Below are 19,713 nucleotides of genomic sequence, written 5' to 3' on the forward strand. Positions count from 1 at the left end.
CTTTGCTACCTCTCCCTCTATGATTGTGGTTCTGAGCCCTTTACTGACAAAACCGCTGACCGGAAGCAGTACGGTTCTGCGATGTCAATAGTGCAGCAGTGAGGTTACTCCCTTCAACTCTGGTCTAGGAGCTGGTCCAGAGGTCTTTATTAGATTTTCTCCACTTCTTAGCTGTCAGCTCTTCCTACTCCAAGGGAAATAGAGAAGGTCCTTTAAGTAATGAATTTCCTAGATTCATTAACTCTTCAATACACTTGCCTTAGGAACTTTAAGGTCACCATGTCTCACTTCTTCAGAATACAGTTGGCCCACTGGTCAGCTGCCTGGTGCACCAAAAATTCTACCAATTTTGCACCAGACAAAGCGGGAACCTTGAACTGCTTCTTCTTTTGTTCAAGAGGTCTTCACTTGAGGCTGAATATCCCACTGTACCTGGCCAGTGGTCTAACCAGGATGCCACCTGAAGGATCAAATTGCTGTGGCTTCCATGTTCGAGGCCTCCACAGCTGAAAAAGTAATGCGCTGAGCTGCCAGCATATCAGGCAACATAGACAGGGTCAGGGTAGTGACTGACTGGTCCACAGGCAGGGGAGAGGGATAAAGAGTTCTGCATTACATAATATTGCTTCTGCCTCAAAAAGGCAAGACCAACCAGCCTTTATGAGCTGAAACCTACATATTGACCTTGTTGAATGCCTCCTTAGCTAGCTGGGACCAAGGGGGTTCAAGTTGCCACCTCGAACCCTGCAGAGCACGCCACAATTAGTCTATAGCCATCCTGCCTTTAATTGAAGATTTGGGGGCCTTGGAAAGCCTATTGACCCTCCTGGTCGAGGACAAGACCTGCAAAAAGACAGATTCGGACTCTGCCTCCTTAGATTCGGTCCTAATCAGACCAACCGCTTGCGGAAACTGTCCGACTGAATCGTGTGTCACCTCCTCAGGAAAGAGAGAGGTCACTCCTCTTTGAAGAAGAATCGTACTGTCTGTTTTCCTCCTGTCCGGACACCACACCTGGAAGGTGCCAAAGACGGTCAGAAATTAAAAATTTGTCTCGGTTCCCCATAACCAGAGCCTAACCTGGACAAAACTTTGTCCTTCACTGCAGAACTAAATTTACCATTAGCTTGCGAATGACAGATAGAATCCTTACGCTCTCTCTTGTGAAAGAACCTAGGGAAACCAAAGGATCTCTTCGCCACTGTTTTCGAGTCTTTCCTCTTCCTACACTTTGAACCCATCCGAAAGGATGAACAAGTCTTCTGTCGCTCTTGCATGAACAACACTCATAAGGTGCCGTATTTTCCCGACACTCCCCGAAAGGTCCACATGTCCACCTTTGGCATTGGCAAGCATACACACACACACACTGAAAAGAGAAAGAATAGATTTTTAAAAGCCAAGTTTGAAGACAGGCCAATAGTATGTCAAGTCAGTGGCAGAAATTAAAGTGACAGTTCAGTGTACCAGCAAGGAGGTAGGGCTTCCCAGCTACCAGCCAGTAATTACCGGATACTGGTGACACCTCATTACTAAAGGATGAAGGTTTGTATTCATGTAATAATAAATATTGTAATTAATTCCATGTTGGTTAAGAGCTGGAGAATGGCTGTCACATGTAATTGAATGTTTATCACCCGAACAAAGCAAGCAACCAAATAGCAAGGCCTGTATTGACACTATCACCTAGTGCTAGAATTAGGTAAATAATTCATGACCTAATTAACTACTATATACTTAAATAGAAGTTGATATACAAATCTCAAAATCTTGTCCTACTCCTACAACTTTAGAAAAGATGGCTGCAAGACATTAATAAACACCCTGGTAAGCACTGCCTTTAGTATTATTAATGGTTCTCATTTGGCAGCCAAATTCAACATTCGATGTCATTTCTTTGGTATAACATGTATTCGATTCCCTGCTCTAGCCTTTACAGGAAAGTCCTTGGGGATCCCACAGCATCAATCCCCAAAAGAGCATTGTATAATTTACGCAACTGGATTATGTTTGGCTGAAAGGTCAAGGATGATTAGGTTAGGTTAACATATATCTGTTGAAATTTGGTTTTTCTCTCGCACTGCAAATGCAACTATTCTGCCATTTTACTAGTGGGTATTTTCAGAAACAATATGATTGATGATCGATACCTTTCTGTGGATTGGTACAACTGCAAAATTATAATCATTTAGAGAAAAAATAGTAATCACATGAAAACCCATTACAGTATTCTACAAATAATCTATCAGCATTCAGTATTATGTTATAAAGCTTATTTCATTTCAAACCTCTTTTCAATTACTGTATAAGGAAAAAGTGACAGTAACAATACAAAGATTAAGCCTATGCTACTAATACTCATAAACTACAATATTCCAACTCAATATTACCTGTTGCTCAGCTTCTGAAAAATCTTTCACTGGTCCACTTTTACTAAGTGGTGGAACAGTTTGATCTGGTAAAAGGTGGTATTGCTTTAGTAGTAACCAGTGGGTTAATAGGGCTTTGGGTGTGCGAGCTGAGAAAAAAACATGAGGATTTTCTCGAAGATGGTTTTCAAAGGTTTGTAAACTTGGATTTGAGTTTGATTTGATAGTTCCTAAAAGTTCCTCTTCTGCTTTACTATAAAGAGCACGTGTCTGTACTGCTTGAACCTGTAAGAAAATATAAATCACTATCATTATGTGGTAACTTAACCCAACTACTGATAATAAACATTTGATCATTACAAGTCTGGCATATTGGGTTTGCCTTCAATACAAGTCAGAAAATTTTTAAATAAATCTGTATTTTTCCTAACCATACAAATCTGAGAACTTTGATAGGAGTATGACTTCGGCAAAGCTGGAAACGGCCATTAAGCTTTATAACGAGGTAATCACAGCTGGCTGTCAGGTGGCAGGAGAGACCCGCCCACTAGACAGCTAACACTAACTTTACTTTGACCTTTGGCTCGGGAATAGCGGGTTGGTTGAAGTAGATAGTGCAACTTGAAGGTTTCCGGTTTGTATGGTTAGGAAAAATGACGACTTTGGCGACAATTCGTATTTTTCCTAACTAGTTCACCAAACTTTCAACTGGGCTCCACAAGGCACTAGAAGAGTTGGAACACTCAGGCCTACATGGCAAAGGACTATGAAGCATGAAGTAGGAGATGATGAGTGGAGAAGTATTGATTTATAAGCTCAAAATAAGAGCCTTTGACCCTGTTTGCTCTGTCATGGTTGTTAGTCCATCGTCCTTTGGCCTGGGGTCAGCAACAGTCCTTGGACTGTACTAAAAAAGCACATAATTGGTATGTTTGTGTGTGTCTTTACTATCTGGTTGAAGCATATTTGGGAGTAAAAAGAGGGGGGAGCAACTAGGATTGGGGCTTGCAAGTCGATTGGCAATGGTCGACGTGCCAATGGCCAGGAGGGCATAAGCATGACTGCTCTCGAGTTACTTGTCAAAGTGCAACCAATAAACTGGCAACCTGCCTGCTAGGGCCCTTTGGAAATAACTGCATTCCTCCTAATTATACAAAACATGAGTACTCTGCTCAGGTTTGTATCTGTGCAGGAGTCATTGCATTCCTACACCCTTCTCTCAGATTGTTTTCCTGTGGGAATAAATGAGAGGGTTAGAAATTATACTCCCATGGAAGAGTGATCAAGTAGACAGATAGAGGATAGCAACCAAGTAAGAGGGTGTGCGACCGATCACTAGTAGATGACCGGTCGCAACTGGTTAAGAGAGCGCGCGATTGATCGCAAGCAACCACTTAAGCAATCAAGCTCTGGCTTGCTATCTTGCACTTACGCCATGCCGCTTTCCCAATAATGCTTAAACCCCTAGTAATATATCTAGTACAGTGTAGCTCTAGTGGGAGAGCAAACTAGAGGAATAAAACTACAGTACTGTAAGGGCTAGCTATCGCTAACAGGTTAGCGAAAACAATAAAAAAAAAAAAGCTAACATTCCAAAGATGCTCACATCGCAAGCATGTGTGGTAACATTCCAAAGATGCTCGCATTGTAGTGTCGTTCCAAAGTTTACTCACTATAGCAAGCAAGAGCAGAATCGTTCCAAAGATGATCAGTGTCGTGAACAGCTGAGGAAAAAACACAAGTATTCAAATCCTTGTTGTTTTCTATCCTCAGTGGAGACTGGTTTACCTTATTTCTTCCACTGGAAGAGAAAAAACATTAAAAGTGACATATGAAACTCCTGCCAATCAGTTTTAAAAGACTAATTGTCTCAAAAGAAAAGGGAAGGGTAGCAGTACCTTTTTCCTTCTAGTATACAAAGTCAGCCGACTATTTCTGAGAGGTAGGAAACAATGTACAAATCAGCGCTCATACCAAAGTTTTCTTCTATGCATAAAGCTTCAAATAAAACTTAATGAGAGTGGAGTTGAGCATTGACCTCTTTCTTTATTCTGGGAAGGAAAGCTTCAAACAAGCATGCCTGATATCCTCGATGTTTGTTTTCTTCCTTGTCAAAATCGAATGCATGGTTGTGATCATGTAAACAAAATTAGGGTGTAAGGAATTTTAAAATCTTAACATAATACAGCAAGAGTTTTCTCTAAATTAATAAACTGAGTCTGGATCCCGAATCATGTTCTTCCAAAAAATTAGAGAATCCTTTACAAGTATACATGAAGTTTTCCTATGTAAATCTTCCAAGGGAGAGAGGGAAGAGTTAGTTGGAAACCTCCTATCCTCCGTGGTGTGGCATTTGTTTACAGTATTCCAGTATTCCTATGATGATTGAAGACATTCTCTACTGGAATCTCTTTGATTCTGAAGAGAGAGGGAGCTTGAGGTCAACCCAAACTCTATCGGAAGCAACTGATAATTTTCAGCGAAAGAAATTACTCTGGGTGATTGTGATTCATAATGGGATGAAATGTTGGGATCAACCCAATGAGTACCTGGATGTCGATGGTCACAATTCTGAAGTCGGGGAGGTCTACTGGCTAGCCCTGCCAATCATAATTATGTGTGAGCGCTCAAGAATGCACGAGTTAGTGCATGCTTTTAGCTCTTGCCATTGCTAAAGTCTCTTATCAAAGATAAATCACCCTTGCGCCCTTATGAGGCGCTTAAGAATTATGCACATAACATTGAAGAGGAGTAAACAACCTATTCTAAACCACTAACGGGCTGAGCACACACTAAAAGTTTAACAAGATTAGTCCATCTACGTGCACGTTCAAAAACACCGTGTTCCGGTGTGTACGTGGTCATGCCAGCAGATTTGAAGAAAAAAATGCAAATGCTTTGAAGAGGCAGTATGCTCCGGTGAGAGCAAGTGCTAAGGCGAGAGTCCTATGTTCACCTTGAGCGCACACGTTTAGGCGATCTACGTCTAGTGAACATATAGATACAACCATTCCCAGCTTTGTTGAATTCATATCATTATTAAAGTTCGAAGGTTTGTATTACTGTACATATAGGAACAAATATAATTTACTTCAATAAATAGCTGTACCGTACAAGTACAGCAATAGAAAATTTTAATAATTGGGCAAGTCGAAAATGTTGAATATCCTGATATTTCCTTAATCCACTTATTCCAAACGTAATCTAATACAGTACATAATTCAATAGGAATCTAATAGATAAAGAAATAAATTGTGAATACAGTACTGCTCAACATAAATCGTACTGTATAGATAACGAGCTAAAACTTACATGCTGTATACTAATAGCAGTTCCATTGTTAGCTAAGGAAGCCATTATGCCATCAGTTTGCATACATTTAACTGTTCTGATCTATAAGTTGCAGGGATAAACTTAATAAATTAAACTTGCTAATATGATTGACACTGTAGGTAGCAAAAGTGGCACAACCCTTGGATATCTCATTTTAATATAAAAAAATTCTTCATCATTTTCTTCATGGTTACACAACACCATTTATCCCGCCACTTCCTTTAGCCTAATTCTTTAAGCCCAGGCTGGGCAAAAGCATAAGGGATGTTTATTCTGCCAGCCTTTATACATGTATAAACGAGACGGGCACTCAGTAGAGCGCAGACCTCTGTTGTGGCAGCTTATTTCTCAACCTTTTGCTCTACTTTGACTTTTGACCTTAACATGTATTAATTGGTGTGGATTTGCATACACTTAAAATTGAACCTAGTTTGAATTCTCTGTGACAACAATGTCCAAACTTATGGCTGATTACGTGAATTGGACATTTTGCTTGCCCGTGACCTTGCCCTTCCAAAATCTAATCATTACAGTACCAGCTTTTTACATAACAGTTAATCCCTGAACGTTTCATTACTCTATGATTAAAATTTTGGCCATGAAGCTGCTCAAAAACAAAAACACAAAGAAACTGGGGTGAAAACATAACCTCCTTCAAACTTCGTTGGCGGAGGTAAAAATCTGTTACCCTGAAATGGGTTTTTTATATAAATATGGCTATAACGAGTCATCCTTTCAATCTCTAATACATAAGCCATATTAAACTAAATATTGTTCATGAATTAGGAAACTTCAATCTTATGTACAATCATGTACCGTACATTACGTACCTGGTCTGGATGAAGATTTTTCATGGCCTGCTGTGCAATTCTGGATATTGTAGGATCGTAGAGAAGTGCATACCATCGTTCCTGAATTTCACCTAAAGTAAATTTACATGAAAATTTTACACCTCTATGGACTGTTACTAAATCACAAGTTTGTTGCACTCCTATGATCAGTCCCAAGTCATCTGTAGGTTTCCATCGTCCCAAGTCCTTAGTTACAATGGCTTGAGAACCTCTCCCTTTTCTAGCCCTTTTGCTTGAAGATTTGGAGGAAAGACGTTTACGCACATCTAAAGTAACACAGGGGGTTGGAGGTAAAGAAACTGAACAGTCTGAGGCAGTGGAGAGAGAGGGATTACGAGTCCTAATTTTGCTTATTGGGGTTGCACACTGTCCTCCTAAACTTGATTCAACTAATTCATCATCAAACTTCGGTCTTTTAATAGCTCGAGATGAAGACCTGCGTTTAGTTCCATCCTCTGTCAAACTGCTTGTGCTGCTAGTGCGTTCCCGCGGAGGAAACGTGAGATCCATGGAGCGGAAGCGAGGCCGATTTCCAAGGCTGAAAAATAAATTAAGTTTCAAAAACCAAGTAAATGCTATAGCAAAGAACCACCAATCTAAATTATTAGTATTAAAAAGGAAAAGATTAAACAGCCAAATGAGTCAAGCTCGACTCTTACAGAGTTAGCCCCAATCATGTAAAACAAACTGGGATTACTGTACATCACCAGCGTGAATCTCTTAACGTATACTAAAACATTTTACTCGTGCCCAAAACTACTACGGTACTATACTCGTTTCGCACAGATGATCCTGATTTAAACAACTAATTATACTAAATCTTTGCTAATCCAAAAAACTTTTTATCTGGATACATATTCAAATAAGATGAGACAAATTTGGATTATAAAATAGTTTATGCAAAATGCTAGTGGAAATTTAGGATGTGAAAAATGTTATTTTTATTAATAAAATAAATTTTTGAATATACTTACCCGATAATCATGTAGCTGTCAACTCCGTTGCCCGACAGAATTCTATGGAGGGATACGCCAGCTATCACAATACTAGAAGGGGGTGTATTTACCAGCGCCACCTGTGGCCAGGTACTCAAGTACTTCTTGTTGACACCTCCTCAATTATTCCTCGGTCCACTGGTTCTCTATGGGGAGGAAGGGAGGGTCGATTAAATCATGATTATCGGGTAAGTATATTCAAAAATTTATTTTATTAATAAAAATAACATTTTTCAATATTAAACTTACCCGATAATCATGTAGCTGATTCACACCCAGGGGGGTGGGTGAAAACCAGTGTACAAGATTAAAGGATAGCTAAGTATCCCATATTTCATATAATCAGTTATCCACAATAACAATGAAATAATAAGTACCTGGTAAGGAAGTCGACTTGAACCGTTACTCTGCCTTTAATAAGATCGTCTTCCTTACTGAGCGCAGCGTTCCTCTTGGGAGGCTGAATCAACTCAAAGGTGCTAAAGTATACAGGGCTGCAACCCATACTAAAGGACCTCATCACAACCTTTAACCTTGGCGCTTCTCAAGAAAGAATTGACCACCCGCCAAATCAACAAGGATGTGGAAGGCTTCTTAGCCGACCGTACAACCCATAAAAAGTATTCAAGAGAAAGGTTAAAAAGTTATGGGATTATGGGAATGTAGTGGCTGAGCCCTCGCCTACTACTGCATTCGTTGCTACGAATGGACCCAGGGTGTAGCAGTACTCGTAAAGAGACTGGACATCTTTGAGATAGAATGATGCGAACACTGACTTGTTTCTCCAATAGGTTGCATCCATAACACTCTGCAGAGAACGGTTCTGTTTGAAGGCCACTGAAGTAGCCACAGCTCTCACTTCATGTGTCCTTACCTTCAGCAAAGCAAGGTCTTCTTCCTTCAGATGAGAATTTGCTTCTCTAATCAGAAGCCTGATGTAGTAAGAAACTGAGTTCTTAGACATTGGTAGAGAAGGCTTCTTGATAGCACACCATAAGGCTTCTGATTGTCCTCGTAATGGTTTTGACCTTCTTAGATAGTACTTAAGAGCTCTAACTGGGCAAAGTACTCTCTCCAGTTCGTTCCCCACCATGTTGGACAGGCTTGGGATCTCGAACGACTTAGGCCAAGGACGGGAAGGAAGCTCGTTTTTAGCCAAAAAACCGAGCTGCAAGGAACATGTAGCCGTTTCAGATGTGAAACCTATGTTCCTGCTGAAGGCGTGGATCTCACTTACTCTTTTACCTGTTGCTAAGCACACGAGGAAAAGAGTTTTTAATGTGAGGTCCTTAAAAGAGGCTGATTGGAGCGGTTCAAATCCTGATGACATTAGGAACCTTAGGACCACGTCTAGATTCCAGCCTGGAGTGGACAACCGACGTTCCTTTGAGGTCTCAAAAGACCTAAGGAGGTCCTGTAGATCTTTGTTGGAGGAAAGATCCAAGCCTCTGTGGCGGAAAACCGCTGCCAACAAACTTCTGTAACCCTTGATCGTAGGAGCTGATAGGGATCTTACGTTCCTTAGATGTAACAGGAAGTCAGCAATCTGGGTTACATTGGTACTGGTTGAGGAAAACTGCATTGGCCTTGCACCAGCTTCGGAAGACTTCCCATTAAGACTGATAGACTCTGAGAGTGGATGTCGTCCTTGCTCTGGCAATCGCTCTGGCTGCCTCCTTCGAAAAGCCTCTAGCTCTTGAGAGTCTTTCGATAGTCTGAAGGCAGTCAGACGAAGAGCGTGGAGGTTGGGTGTACCTTCTTTACGTGAGGTTGACGCAGAAGGTCCACTCTAGGAGGAAGAGTCCTGGGAACGTCGACCAGCCATTGCAGTACCTCAGTGAACCATTCTCTCGCGGGCCAGAGGGGAGCAACCAACGTCAGCCGTGTCCCTTTGTGAGAGGCGAACTTCTGAAGTACCCTGTTGACAATCTTGAACGGCGGGAATGCATACAGGTTGAGATGGGACCAATCCAGCAGAAAGGCATCCACGCGAACTGCTGCTGGGTCTGGAATCGGAGAACAATACAAGAGGAGCCTCTTGGTCATCGAGGTAGCGAATAGATCTATGGTTGGCTGACCCCACAGGGCCCAAAGTCTGCTGCAAACATTCTTGTGAAGGGTCCACTCTGTGGGGAAGACCTGACCCTTCCGGCTGAGGCGATCTGCCATGACATTCATATCGCCCTGAATGAGCCTCGTTACCAGCGTGAGCTTTCGATCTTTTGACCAAATGAGGAGGTCCCTTGCGATCTCGAACAACTTCCTCGAATGAGTCCCTCCCTGCTTGGAGATGTAAGCCAAGGCTGTGGTGTAGTCGGAGTTCACCTCCACCACCTTGTTAAGCTGGAGGGACTTGAAGTTTATCAAGGCCAAATGAACTGCCAACAACTCCTTGCAATAGATGTGAAGTGTCCTTTGCTCCTGATTCCATGTTCCCGAGCATTCCTGTCCGTCCAGTGTCGCACCCCAGCCCGTGTCCGATGCGTCCGAGAAGAGACGGTGGTCGGAGGTCTGAACAGCCAAAGGTAGACCTTCCTTGAGAAGAATGCTGTTCTTCCACCACGTTAGAGTAGACCTCATCTCTTCGGAAACAGGAACTGAGCCCGTCTCTAGCGTCATGTCCTTTATCCAGTGAGCAGCTAGATGATACTGAAGGGGGCGGAGGTGGAGTCTCCCTAACTCGATGAACAGGGCCAGCGATGAAAGTGTCCCTGTTAGACTCATCCACTGCCTGACTAAGCATCGGTTCCTTCTCAGCATGCTCTGGATGCATTCTAGGGCTTGGAAGATCCTTGGGGCCGACGGACAAGTCCGAAAAGCTCGACTCTGAAGATCCATACCCAAGGAGACAATGGTCTGGGATGGAACGAGCTGAGACTCCTCAAAATTGACCAGGAGGCCCAGTTCCTTGGTCAGATCCATAGTCCATTTGAAAATCTCCAGACAGCGACGACTTGAGGAAGCTCTTAAAAGCCAGTCGTCTGACGGAGCCGGACACAAGATCATGATACTGCTGCACAGTCTGTAAACTGTCAATCATGGGCAAGCGAGGAAGTACAGTGACAACCCGAATCTGTCTAGACTGTCTGGGTCGTACAGAAAACTCCTTAACGGGTTGCTGAGGTTGCCGCACTGCGTCACAACAAGTCCCTTCTGTTGGTTGTTGAACGTCTTCCCCGTGACACATTGACTCCGTAAACAAAAAATCCTCTAACAAGGACTAAGCTTGGACTGCATGTCATGCAACACAGCTCAAGGTCTATGGGAGCAGGTGTGGTAACAGACGGGATTAGCGGCTGAAGTGTAACCATTACCTTCCCTGTAAGCATGTTATGCTTAAATAAAAGTCCATAAGAGGTTATGCAGCTAAAGGCTCCCTCCAAATGACAGAGTCCTCAAGGGAATATCAGAAGGAGGGAGAAAAGAACTTTCTCATCTACAGGGACCTTATCCTAGAAAAGCTAAGTTCTCTGAGTGAGGGTTCACTGGTGCAAAGCAGCAGACTAGAAGGCAACGTTATGAAACTGGTTGACAGTCTAGTGAGTTGGCAACAACCCAAGATGTGTTGAGAAGTATGCGGTAAGGTATGCAGAGCATGATGTATGCAGAGTATGCTGTATGCAGAGCATGCTGTATGTAGAGCATGTTGTATGCAGAGCATGCTGAATGCAGAGCATGCTGTATGCAGAGCATGTTGTATGCAGAGCATGCTGAATGCAGAGCATGCTGAATGCTGAGCATGTAGTAAGCAGAGCCTGCTGTAAGCAGAGCCTGCTGAAAGGAAAGCAGAGCGTGTGCATGGCGTTTAACATTTCTCAGAAATTCCATGACCAGTGCTAGAGTGCTTTATGCATGCTTGCATGGGGTTTAAACCATGGTATGCTGAACAGCAGAGTCAGAACGAGTTGGAACAACAATAGTGTGGTTTCCTCTTCAAGACTCCGATGAGGGAACACCTGAGGCTCAGTCTGCAAAGGCTGAATAAAAGACAAGCAGAAGGAAGGCGCATGGGTGGAGGAGGCTGACTCCTAGCATGAGTGGTTGAACCCAAGGGTTGCGCTTGCTGAGCGGTTGGCGGAAGCGGAGTAGCAAGTTCCAGTTCCTGTGGTGTGAGCGGAGCGCGATGAGGAAGAGGCTGCGCAGAACAAGGTAAATGTCTCGCAAGCTGAGGCTCCTGAGGCGCAAGGCTAAGGAGTTGTGGTGCTTGCCTTATGGAGGGTTGAGCTCGCTGCAGCAAGAGCTGAGGAAACTGACTCATGGACGGGAGAGGTTGTTGTACCTCAACCGAGTGTTGCATCACTGGTGGAGCAGCAAGTGGAGGCGGAGGAAGAGAGGTATAATCCTCCTGATCCCAATGTAAAGGTTGCCTTAAGAAAGGCGGAGGCTGAACACCACAGGGAACAGCAAACTCAGCACGTGTCTCAACATCGTACGCCTGGCAGGTGGAACTGCTGGCAGGTGGTACTGCGATCAGGCGGAGCGAGTGTAGGTGGAGGGAGTGTAGGCGGAGGCGGAGGAGCAACACTCTCAGCCCGACACTCACGCATCAAGTCCGAAAGCTGTGCTTGCATGGACTGTAGTAGAGTCCACAACATCATACGCCTGGCAGATGGTACTGTGATCAGGCGGAGCGAGTGTAGGAGGAGGGAGTGTAGGCGGAGGCGGAGGAGCAACACTCTCAGCCCGACACTCACTCATCAAGTCCGAAAGCTGTGCTTGCATGGACTGTAGTAGAGTCCACAACATCGTACGCCTGGCAGATGGTACTGTGATCAGGCGGAGCGAGTGTAGGAGGAGGGAGTGTAGGCGGAGGCGGAGGAGCAACACTCTCAGCCCGACACTCACTCATCAAGTCCGAAAGCTGTGCTTGCATGGACTGTAGTAGAGTTCACAACATCGTACGCCTGGCAGATGGTGCTGCGACCAGGCGGAGCAGGTGCAGGCTGGGCGAGCACAGGCGGAGCAGGTGCAGGCTGGGCGAGCACAGGCGGAGCGAGAACAGGTGGAGGGAGTGTAGGCGGAGGAGGAGGTGCAACACTCTCAGCCCGACACTCACGCATCAAGACCGAAAGTTGTGACTGTATGGACTGCAGTAGAGTTAACTTGGGGTCGGCAGACACTAAGTTCTGCTGAGGTAAAGCCTTAACAGCAGAGATCTGTTGTGGCAGAACCTTACTCCTCTTAGGCGGAGTGTAATCAACTGATGACTGTATTCGGGTTGTGAACTTTAACTTCGTACGTCTGGCATAGGTCTGGACTTAACGTTTAAGAAGTCTTGAGACCTGAGACCAGCGTTACTCTGCCTTTATTTTCTCCCCTAATCTCTTCTGCAGACGAGCAAAATAAGGGCTCAATCGTCTGCGGGTGGGAGTGACGGTCTCGGTAAGACACGCCCACAACCACCGAGAATACTTCTGTGCGTCGATCAAGGCCTGCTGAACCCTTATGCCCTTCGACATTGCTTCTCCCCTGGGCTTGGGAGCTTGCAAGAGGTCCCGGACTGGGAGGACGACTGGCGCGCACAAAAGTACCCTCACGCACTAATCACTTATCACTTTGATTTCTGTTTGCACTTATTTCACTGAACTCGAAACTTTAAGTGGTTTGTACCTGAAATACGCAATTCTATCCTTTCTCAAAGTTAGTAATTGCGAAAACAGAATTACAATGTAACAGAAAAATCTAATGAAAGATAATTCAGTGGTTGGAAAGAGACTAAACACTAGATCACTCTAGAAACGTTTAGTTTCTTCCCCTAAAGAGACTAGGGAGAAGAGCAAAAAACGATAACGACGTTACTCGTACGCCTGGCAGGCTTGAATGAAACGTTTATCCTCTTTCTCCCTCCGTCTCTATCTCTCTCTCTCTCTCTCTCTCTCTCTTGACTTAGAACCTGAGAGAAGAGCCCAATCATATATATCGTTAAAACATATTATTGTTAAAGGAAAAAAAACTGAAAAGTTCCTTTATTAGGATCAAAACCATTAAGTTAAGAAAGAATGAACAAAACGCTAGACACGGTTACTCTTACTGCAACGTGAAACCGTGAACATTCTTTCTCTATCGTAACGATAGAGTGCAAGTTGAACGTTCTGAACGTCAACAACTGCAGAGACAAAACAAAACGTTAGTTCAGCTTTGAAAACAGTACGAGACTGTCAAAGAAAATCTTTCAAACTCTGTGGCGGAAATAGCATAATATGTTAACAGGTAAAACCGAAATGACGGGCTCAAAGTTTATTAACTTCGGTAAAAGACCGCCTACTATTAGGAAGGTCGAATATAAACAAATATAAAAATTAATTTTAATGAGTTTATAATAAAAGGAAGTTAATCGAAGAGGCCTATAAGAGGCGGAGAGATATAAAATAAATCTATAACTTTTGTTAAGCAAAATTAAGAAAGAGAGTCTATACTCTCTTAGACACCAACACTTCCGTCTAAGGGAAGGGTCGGCCATTGAAAAGTGAACGAGAGTTCATACTCTCTCGTCACCAAAATTAATCAAATTAATTCCAAAAGCTAACTAAGCTAATATAGAAGTTTCCAGTAAAGCGACAGCCGAAATCAAAGAGAAATACTTCACCAAAGTCGTGAAAATACTCCAAGAACATAAGCGTATCCCAGAACGTCTTGCCGGAAGCACGACAGAGGAATAATTGAGGAGGTGTCAACAAGAAGTACTTGAGTACCTGGCCACAGGTGGCGCTGGTAAATACACCCCCTTCTAGTATTGTGATAGCTGGCGTATCCCTCCATAGAATTCTGTCGGGCAACGGAGTTGACAGCTACATGATTATCGGGTAAGTTTAATATTGAAAAATAACTTTTGTGCAATTAAAATAGAAAAGTACTACATATTGTACTGTGTAATAAAATCTCCCTATTAAAGGACTATATTTTGTATGTCGCGTAGCAACAAACTGTTTTCTACGAGGAGTAATGTCAACAACATATCAAAGTTGGGAAATGAAACAGATATGTACTAGCCTAAATGAAACAGATATGTACTAGCCTAAGTTACCCAACTTAACCTGACCTAAATGGCTGCATCCTTACATACTGGGGGAGGGTCTTCAATCCTCCTACGAACTGCTTTAACCTTTGAACAATGATTCTGGGTTCTATTATTATTAGAAAATTAAGTAAATTACAGGTACATGTGTAGAACGATGGGTCACTTGTACTGATGCTCGCATGGAAAACAAAAATCCTTCCCATCTGTGTTCGTACTGACCCATATTTTATTGTATCTTCGAGTATGTTGGTTAATGAACTACGCTAATTATTCACTTACTGGTCTTCACTATGCTTGCAATTAAACATTATTCTATTGCTCCTCTGTTCAGGCAAGCGGTACATGTTGCGCTACACGCATTAGCCGAGTGGGCGATTATTTTGGAGAGCAAAATATTGCGGACCCAACCACCTACACACTACCCAAATTATTCTCTTACACAAAGAAGGACCTGAAATGTTACAAGGAAGATAAATTACATTGAACAAGATTGTGTAAATATAAGTACCTAGAGAATCATAATAACAAGAAGTGTAATTGTAAATAAATACCAAAAGTATGAAAATATACCAAAAATGCTTTCCACCAAACCTATACTACTCATCGTCCAGGAGAGACTATTTATAACTGTAATAATTACAAAAACTAGGTTAGCCTGAACTCACAGTGGATACACTGCAGACTTTTATCCCAATTAGACCTTAATGGGGAGCCTTTGTATAAGGACAGACATGATCTTCCGTGTACATACACCACCACTTACCCTAACTTACAAGATGTGTCCTTACCTACTAAACCTACTGGGGGGGGGGGGGGGCTAACGCTATCCTGCGAACCCCCTTAGATTGCCGCATTTTAGCGATAGTGTTAAAAATAAGTAAGAAATGGGGCATGGCCGTCATCATACACACATCCCAATTCTTTTTTTTCTACATTGGATGATCCTCGGAAACGTTGCAGGGAAGAACGTAAATTAGATAGCACAAGATTGTATAAATAAAAATACTTAAAGAATCATATTAACGAGAAGTGAAATTGTAAATAAATACCATTTGTTGGAGAATATGCCAATAAAATTACAGTTACAATAATAACAATATACCATAAGTGCTTCTCACCCAACCTAACCTACTCATCTTCCTGGCTAGAAGATTTATAATTGTGATTATTTCCAAAACTAGGTTAGCCTACACCCAAAGCACAAACACTAACGGGTGCTTCTGTAGTTTATTACAGGGTAATGTAACCTTGGGAAAAAACTACTTTTTTCTATAGAGAGCAGTCTGTTCTCTTCGAAAATGGCACTCGTTCTTGTCGGAAATGAATATTTTCAGAAATATATATATGTTAGCGTAACATTGCTAATGTTAGCGAAGCGAGCCAGTGGCGCAACAAGAACCATTATATTTAGCATTGCTAATGTTAGCATAACAAAGCTAAGGTTAGCGTACGCAGCTCAACATTACTGCTTGCCAGTACATACGAGCTTGATGGTTTTGATTCGCTCACCCACGGTGGAACAAGAGCTATTATATTTAAATATCTTAATAGAAAATATATGTTTTCCTGTAATAAATAGTGATTCAACTGATTTTCACCTTCATTTCAACGGCAACAACAATTAGTTCGGCTACTTGAAGTCAGTCGAACTGGTTATTCTGTTTGTTTACGGTTGAAACGATGGTCAAATTCGGTTAAATCACGTTAAATGCTACAGGAAAACATATTTTATGTTCGAAATGATAAACTGTGCTACAGTAAAACTTTACCACCAAAAGTGCTTCTCACCCAACCTAACCTTCTCATCTGCCTGGCTAGAAGATTTAGAATTGTGATAATTATCAAAATAAGGTTAGCCTACACCCAAAGTGCACACTAATGTACCCTATACTGTATTAAGCTGCAATAAAACTCCCCTAAGGAAGGCAACCTACACTAGTAAGCTTAAGGTTGACAAAAGCTTAATGAATAAGCCTATCAACATTTACAAAATTATGTTACAAGAATAAAAGTTCATCCAAATCCTTAAATAGGGAACCTTGAGAAAAAATAATCTTGAATTAAGCTTAAATTACGAGACTAAGCTTCACTATATAGGCAAAGCTTAACAGCTTACCGTAGGGTTAGGCTAGCCTAAGACTGTTACGGCAACTTACGGCTTTCCTTTGTGCACTAATCTTGACATCATATTAGTTCTACACTGGCAATCAGGAAGTTGCCATCAGATATAAAGTTCTCAAAATAATAATTGTTGTCTTATTGACGGTATTAAATAATATTTTGCAGTTTTTTTGGCTTGCTTTAGATTTTTTGAAGCTTAACTTACGGACTTTCGGAACCTCACAACGCTCTTCTTGAAAAATGAATAAGGAAATCAGCTAAATAAATAAAGAAAAAATAAAGATGAATTAGCTTATTACTATAAAACCATATATAGCAAACATTTAATTAAAATAATCTTATTTTTAGAATGTAGAAAAAGATATAGATTCAGAGGATGATAATCTTATGATAAATGATTATAATATTCCAGAGATGCTAAGAGAGCATGGCAGATCTATTTCAACGTTATTGTCTATCTGAAATCAGCTAAATAAATAAAGAAAAAATAAATTATTACTATAAACACATATATAGCAAACATTTAATTCAAATAATCATATTTTTTGAATGTAGAAAAAGATATAGATTCAGAGGATGATAATCTTATGGTTAATGATTATAATACCCAAGAGATGATAAGAGAGCATGGCAGATCTATTTCAACGTTATTGTCTATCTGAAATCAGCTAAATAAATAAAGAAAAAGTAAATTATTATTATAAAACCATATATACCAAACATTTAATTAAATTAATCTTATTTTTGGAATGTAGAAAAAGATATAGATTCAGAGGATGATAATCATATGGTAGATGATTATATTACAGAGATGCTAAGAGAGCATGTCAGATCTATTTCAACGTTATTATCTATCTTAAGATATCTTATATTGTTATTACAGGACTTCTTGTAGCCTATATAGTTTCTTTATATCCTTATTTCCTTTCATTGCTGAGCTATTTTCCCTGTTGGAGCCCTTGGGCTTATAGCATCCTGCTTTTCCAATTAGGGTTGCAGATTAACAAATAATGATAATAATAATGATAATAATAATAATAATAATAATAATAATAATAATAATAATAATAATAATAATAATAATAATAATAATAATAATAATAACAGTGGAAAACTAAATAACAGGATTTTCTAGGAAAAATAATGGGAAAGAAAGTAACAGGGTCTTACCATAGTATTACAAGGCACTAATAAAAATTGTCTTTGGAGCAAGCCACTAGTGAAGAATAAAATATATGTCTTGCAAATTTGAAACACAGAATTACAACTAAAACGAACTAGAGGAAGAAGAAAGGCCAAATAATTGGAAAAAGTTAAGAACAGAAAAAATATGCAAAGAAAAAGGACCAATGGCAGAAAACTAAGATTAATAGCTATAGCAAATATTTTGTATAAGATATTTTATGATGATTATGAGAGAGGAAATAGAAAGTCACATGATTATAAATGAGGAAAATAATGAATGTCAAGCTGAATTTACAGGAGGAGGAAAATAGATGTCGTCACTAGGGTGTTAATGCACTATCTTCACTCCATTTAAAATCCTATTTAAAGTACCTTGAAGTAAGTTGTCCAAAATTAAAGTTCATAGGAACCTCGCTGCCATCATTGCTTCAAGTTATTATTCCCTTTTAATTTTTTACTGCTGTGATATCACATTGCTTCAAGTTAATATTCCTTTTTATTTTTTTACTGCTGTGATATCAAAATCTATGTTTCCCACTGATTTTATACAACTGCATTGTGTATTCTTTCTCCTTGTAACGTTTGATTCTGTTCCTGTCCATTCTGATTTTTAATGTGATATGTATTTATGTATATGTACATATATATATATATATATATATATATATATATATATATATATATATATATATATATATATATATATATATATATATATATATGAATCCCTCCGCCCAACAACTGAACTGAACTGCTATATATATATATATATATATATATATATATATATATATATATATATATATATATATATATATATATATATATATATATATATATATGTGTGTGTGTGTGTGTGTGTGTGTGTGTGACTCACTAGTTAGTCCTTGATTCCAAATTGGTACCATGCCTGTATTTAATTGATATCCTCCTGTGTGGTGTACCTTCTCCCATTCGCTATCAATATTTTAGTTACCTCTAACTCATTGCTTCCTATCAAATATAATTATTGCATCTATTCATCATTTCTGACATTACTGAGGAATATTGCAGAAACTTTGCAGTTCATTGATTCTGGGTAAAATACTTTTGCCAAAATGTGAAATCCGTCAAAATACTGTATCTGGTAGGCAAAATTTAAGAGCGTTTAAATTTAAAGAAAAAAAATAAACTATTGGAATTTTAGATTTCATAGTAAAGAAATACTAATGTTATTGAAATTTCAGATTATTCAAGGAATTAAAACATTTTGTAATTTTAGTTGTTCAGTTGATTTAACTCATTTGTGTCATTACCAGGGACACCGTAAAGGAATATGAAGTCGACTGCCAGAAAACCTCCAAAGATATCCTGGGCCCTGGGACTGGAATTTAATTGTATTACATTTTGCAAGTTGGAAGTTAACACTGAAGGAACTTACAGTGACAACGCTGGAAATAGGAAACTGTAATCTGTATGCTGTTTGTAGCCATAGCTGCCAGACTGTCCTTCAGAAGTTCAACTCTCTTTTCAAGACTAACTGTGTTAGGTGGGTGAGTGTTTGTTCATAGAAATGGGGTTCCCATTTTTAAATTATAATCAAATGAGAAAAACAGTAATCTATTGAGCAATTCCGAGAGGTGATCGATTCCAAACTGGTAATTGAGTTAACAAGCAAGCCCACCCTATATAGTCCAATATTGTTGTTTTGACCCACCCTATATATGTCAATGTTGTTGTATGGAGATGATTGTTAAGGTAAAATTATAGTTGCGGATGGATCAACAGTTTGAACAGAAAAAATAGTTTTTCTTGTAGTAAATAATGTGCTATCACTGAATTTTACCTTAATTTCAACAGCA

The 19,713-nt window shown here is 40.4% G+C and overlaps 1 protein-coding gene across 4 annotated transcripts in view; it reads right to left on the reverse strand.

Annotated features, from left to right (window-relative positions):
* Nucleotides 1-16,928, reverse strand: part of Rcd5 (microspherule protein Rcd5) — a 30,946-nt gene extending 14,018 nt beyond the window's left edge. The window contains exons 1-4 of one of the 4 annotated variants that reach the window (XM_068372289.1): nt 16,723-16,837; nt 14,846-15,017; nt 6,533-7,091; nt 2,391-2,654 (exon numbers count right to left, since the gene is read on the reverse strand). In XM_068372289.1, coding sequence (XP_068228390.1) covers nt 2,391-2,654; nt 6,533-7,091; nt 14,846-14,910 — 888 coding nt within the window. In that variant the 5' untranslated portion in view covers nt 14,911-15,017; nt 16,723-16,837. The other 3 variants (XM_068372291.1, XM_068372290.1, XM_068372292.1) reach the window with 3 other exon arrangements.
* Between the last annotated feature and the right edge of the window lie 2,785 nt (nt 16,929-19,713).

This window comes from Palaemon carinicauda, chromosome 4, assembly GCF_036898095.1.
Source record: "Palaemon carinicauda isolate YSFRI2023 chromosome 4, ASM3689809v2, whole genome shotgun sequence".
NCBI classification, from domain to species: domain Eukaryota; kingdom Metazoa; phylum Arthropoda; class Malacostraca; order Decapoda; family Palaemonidae; genus Palaemon; species Palaemon carinicauda.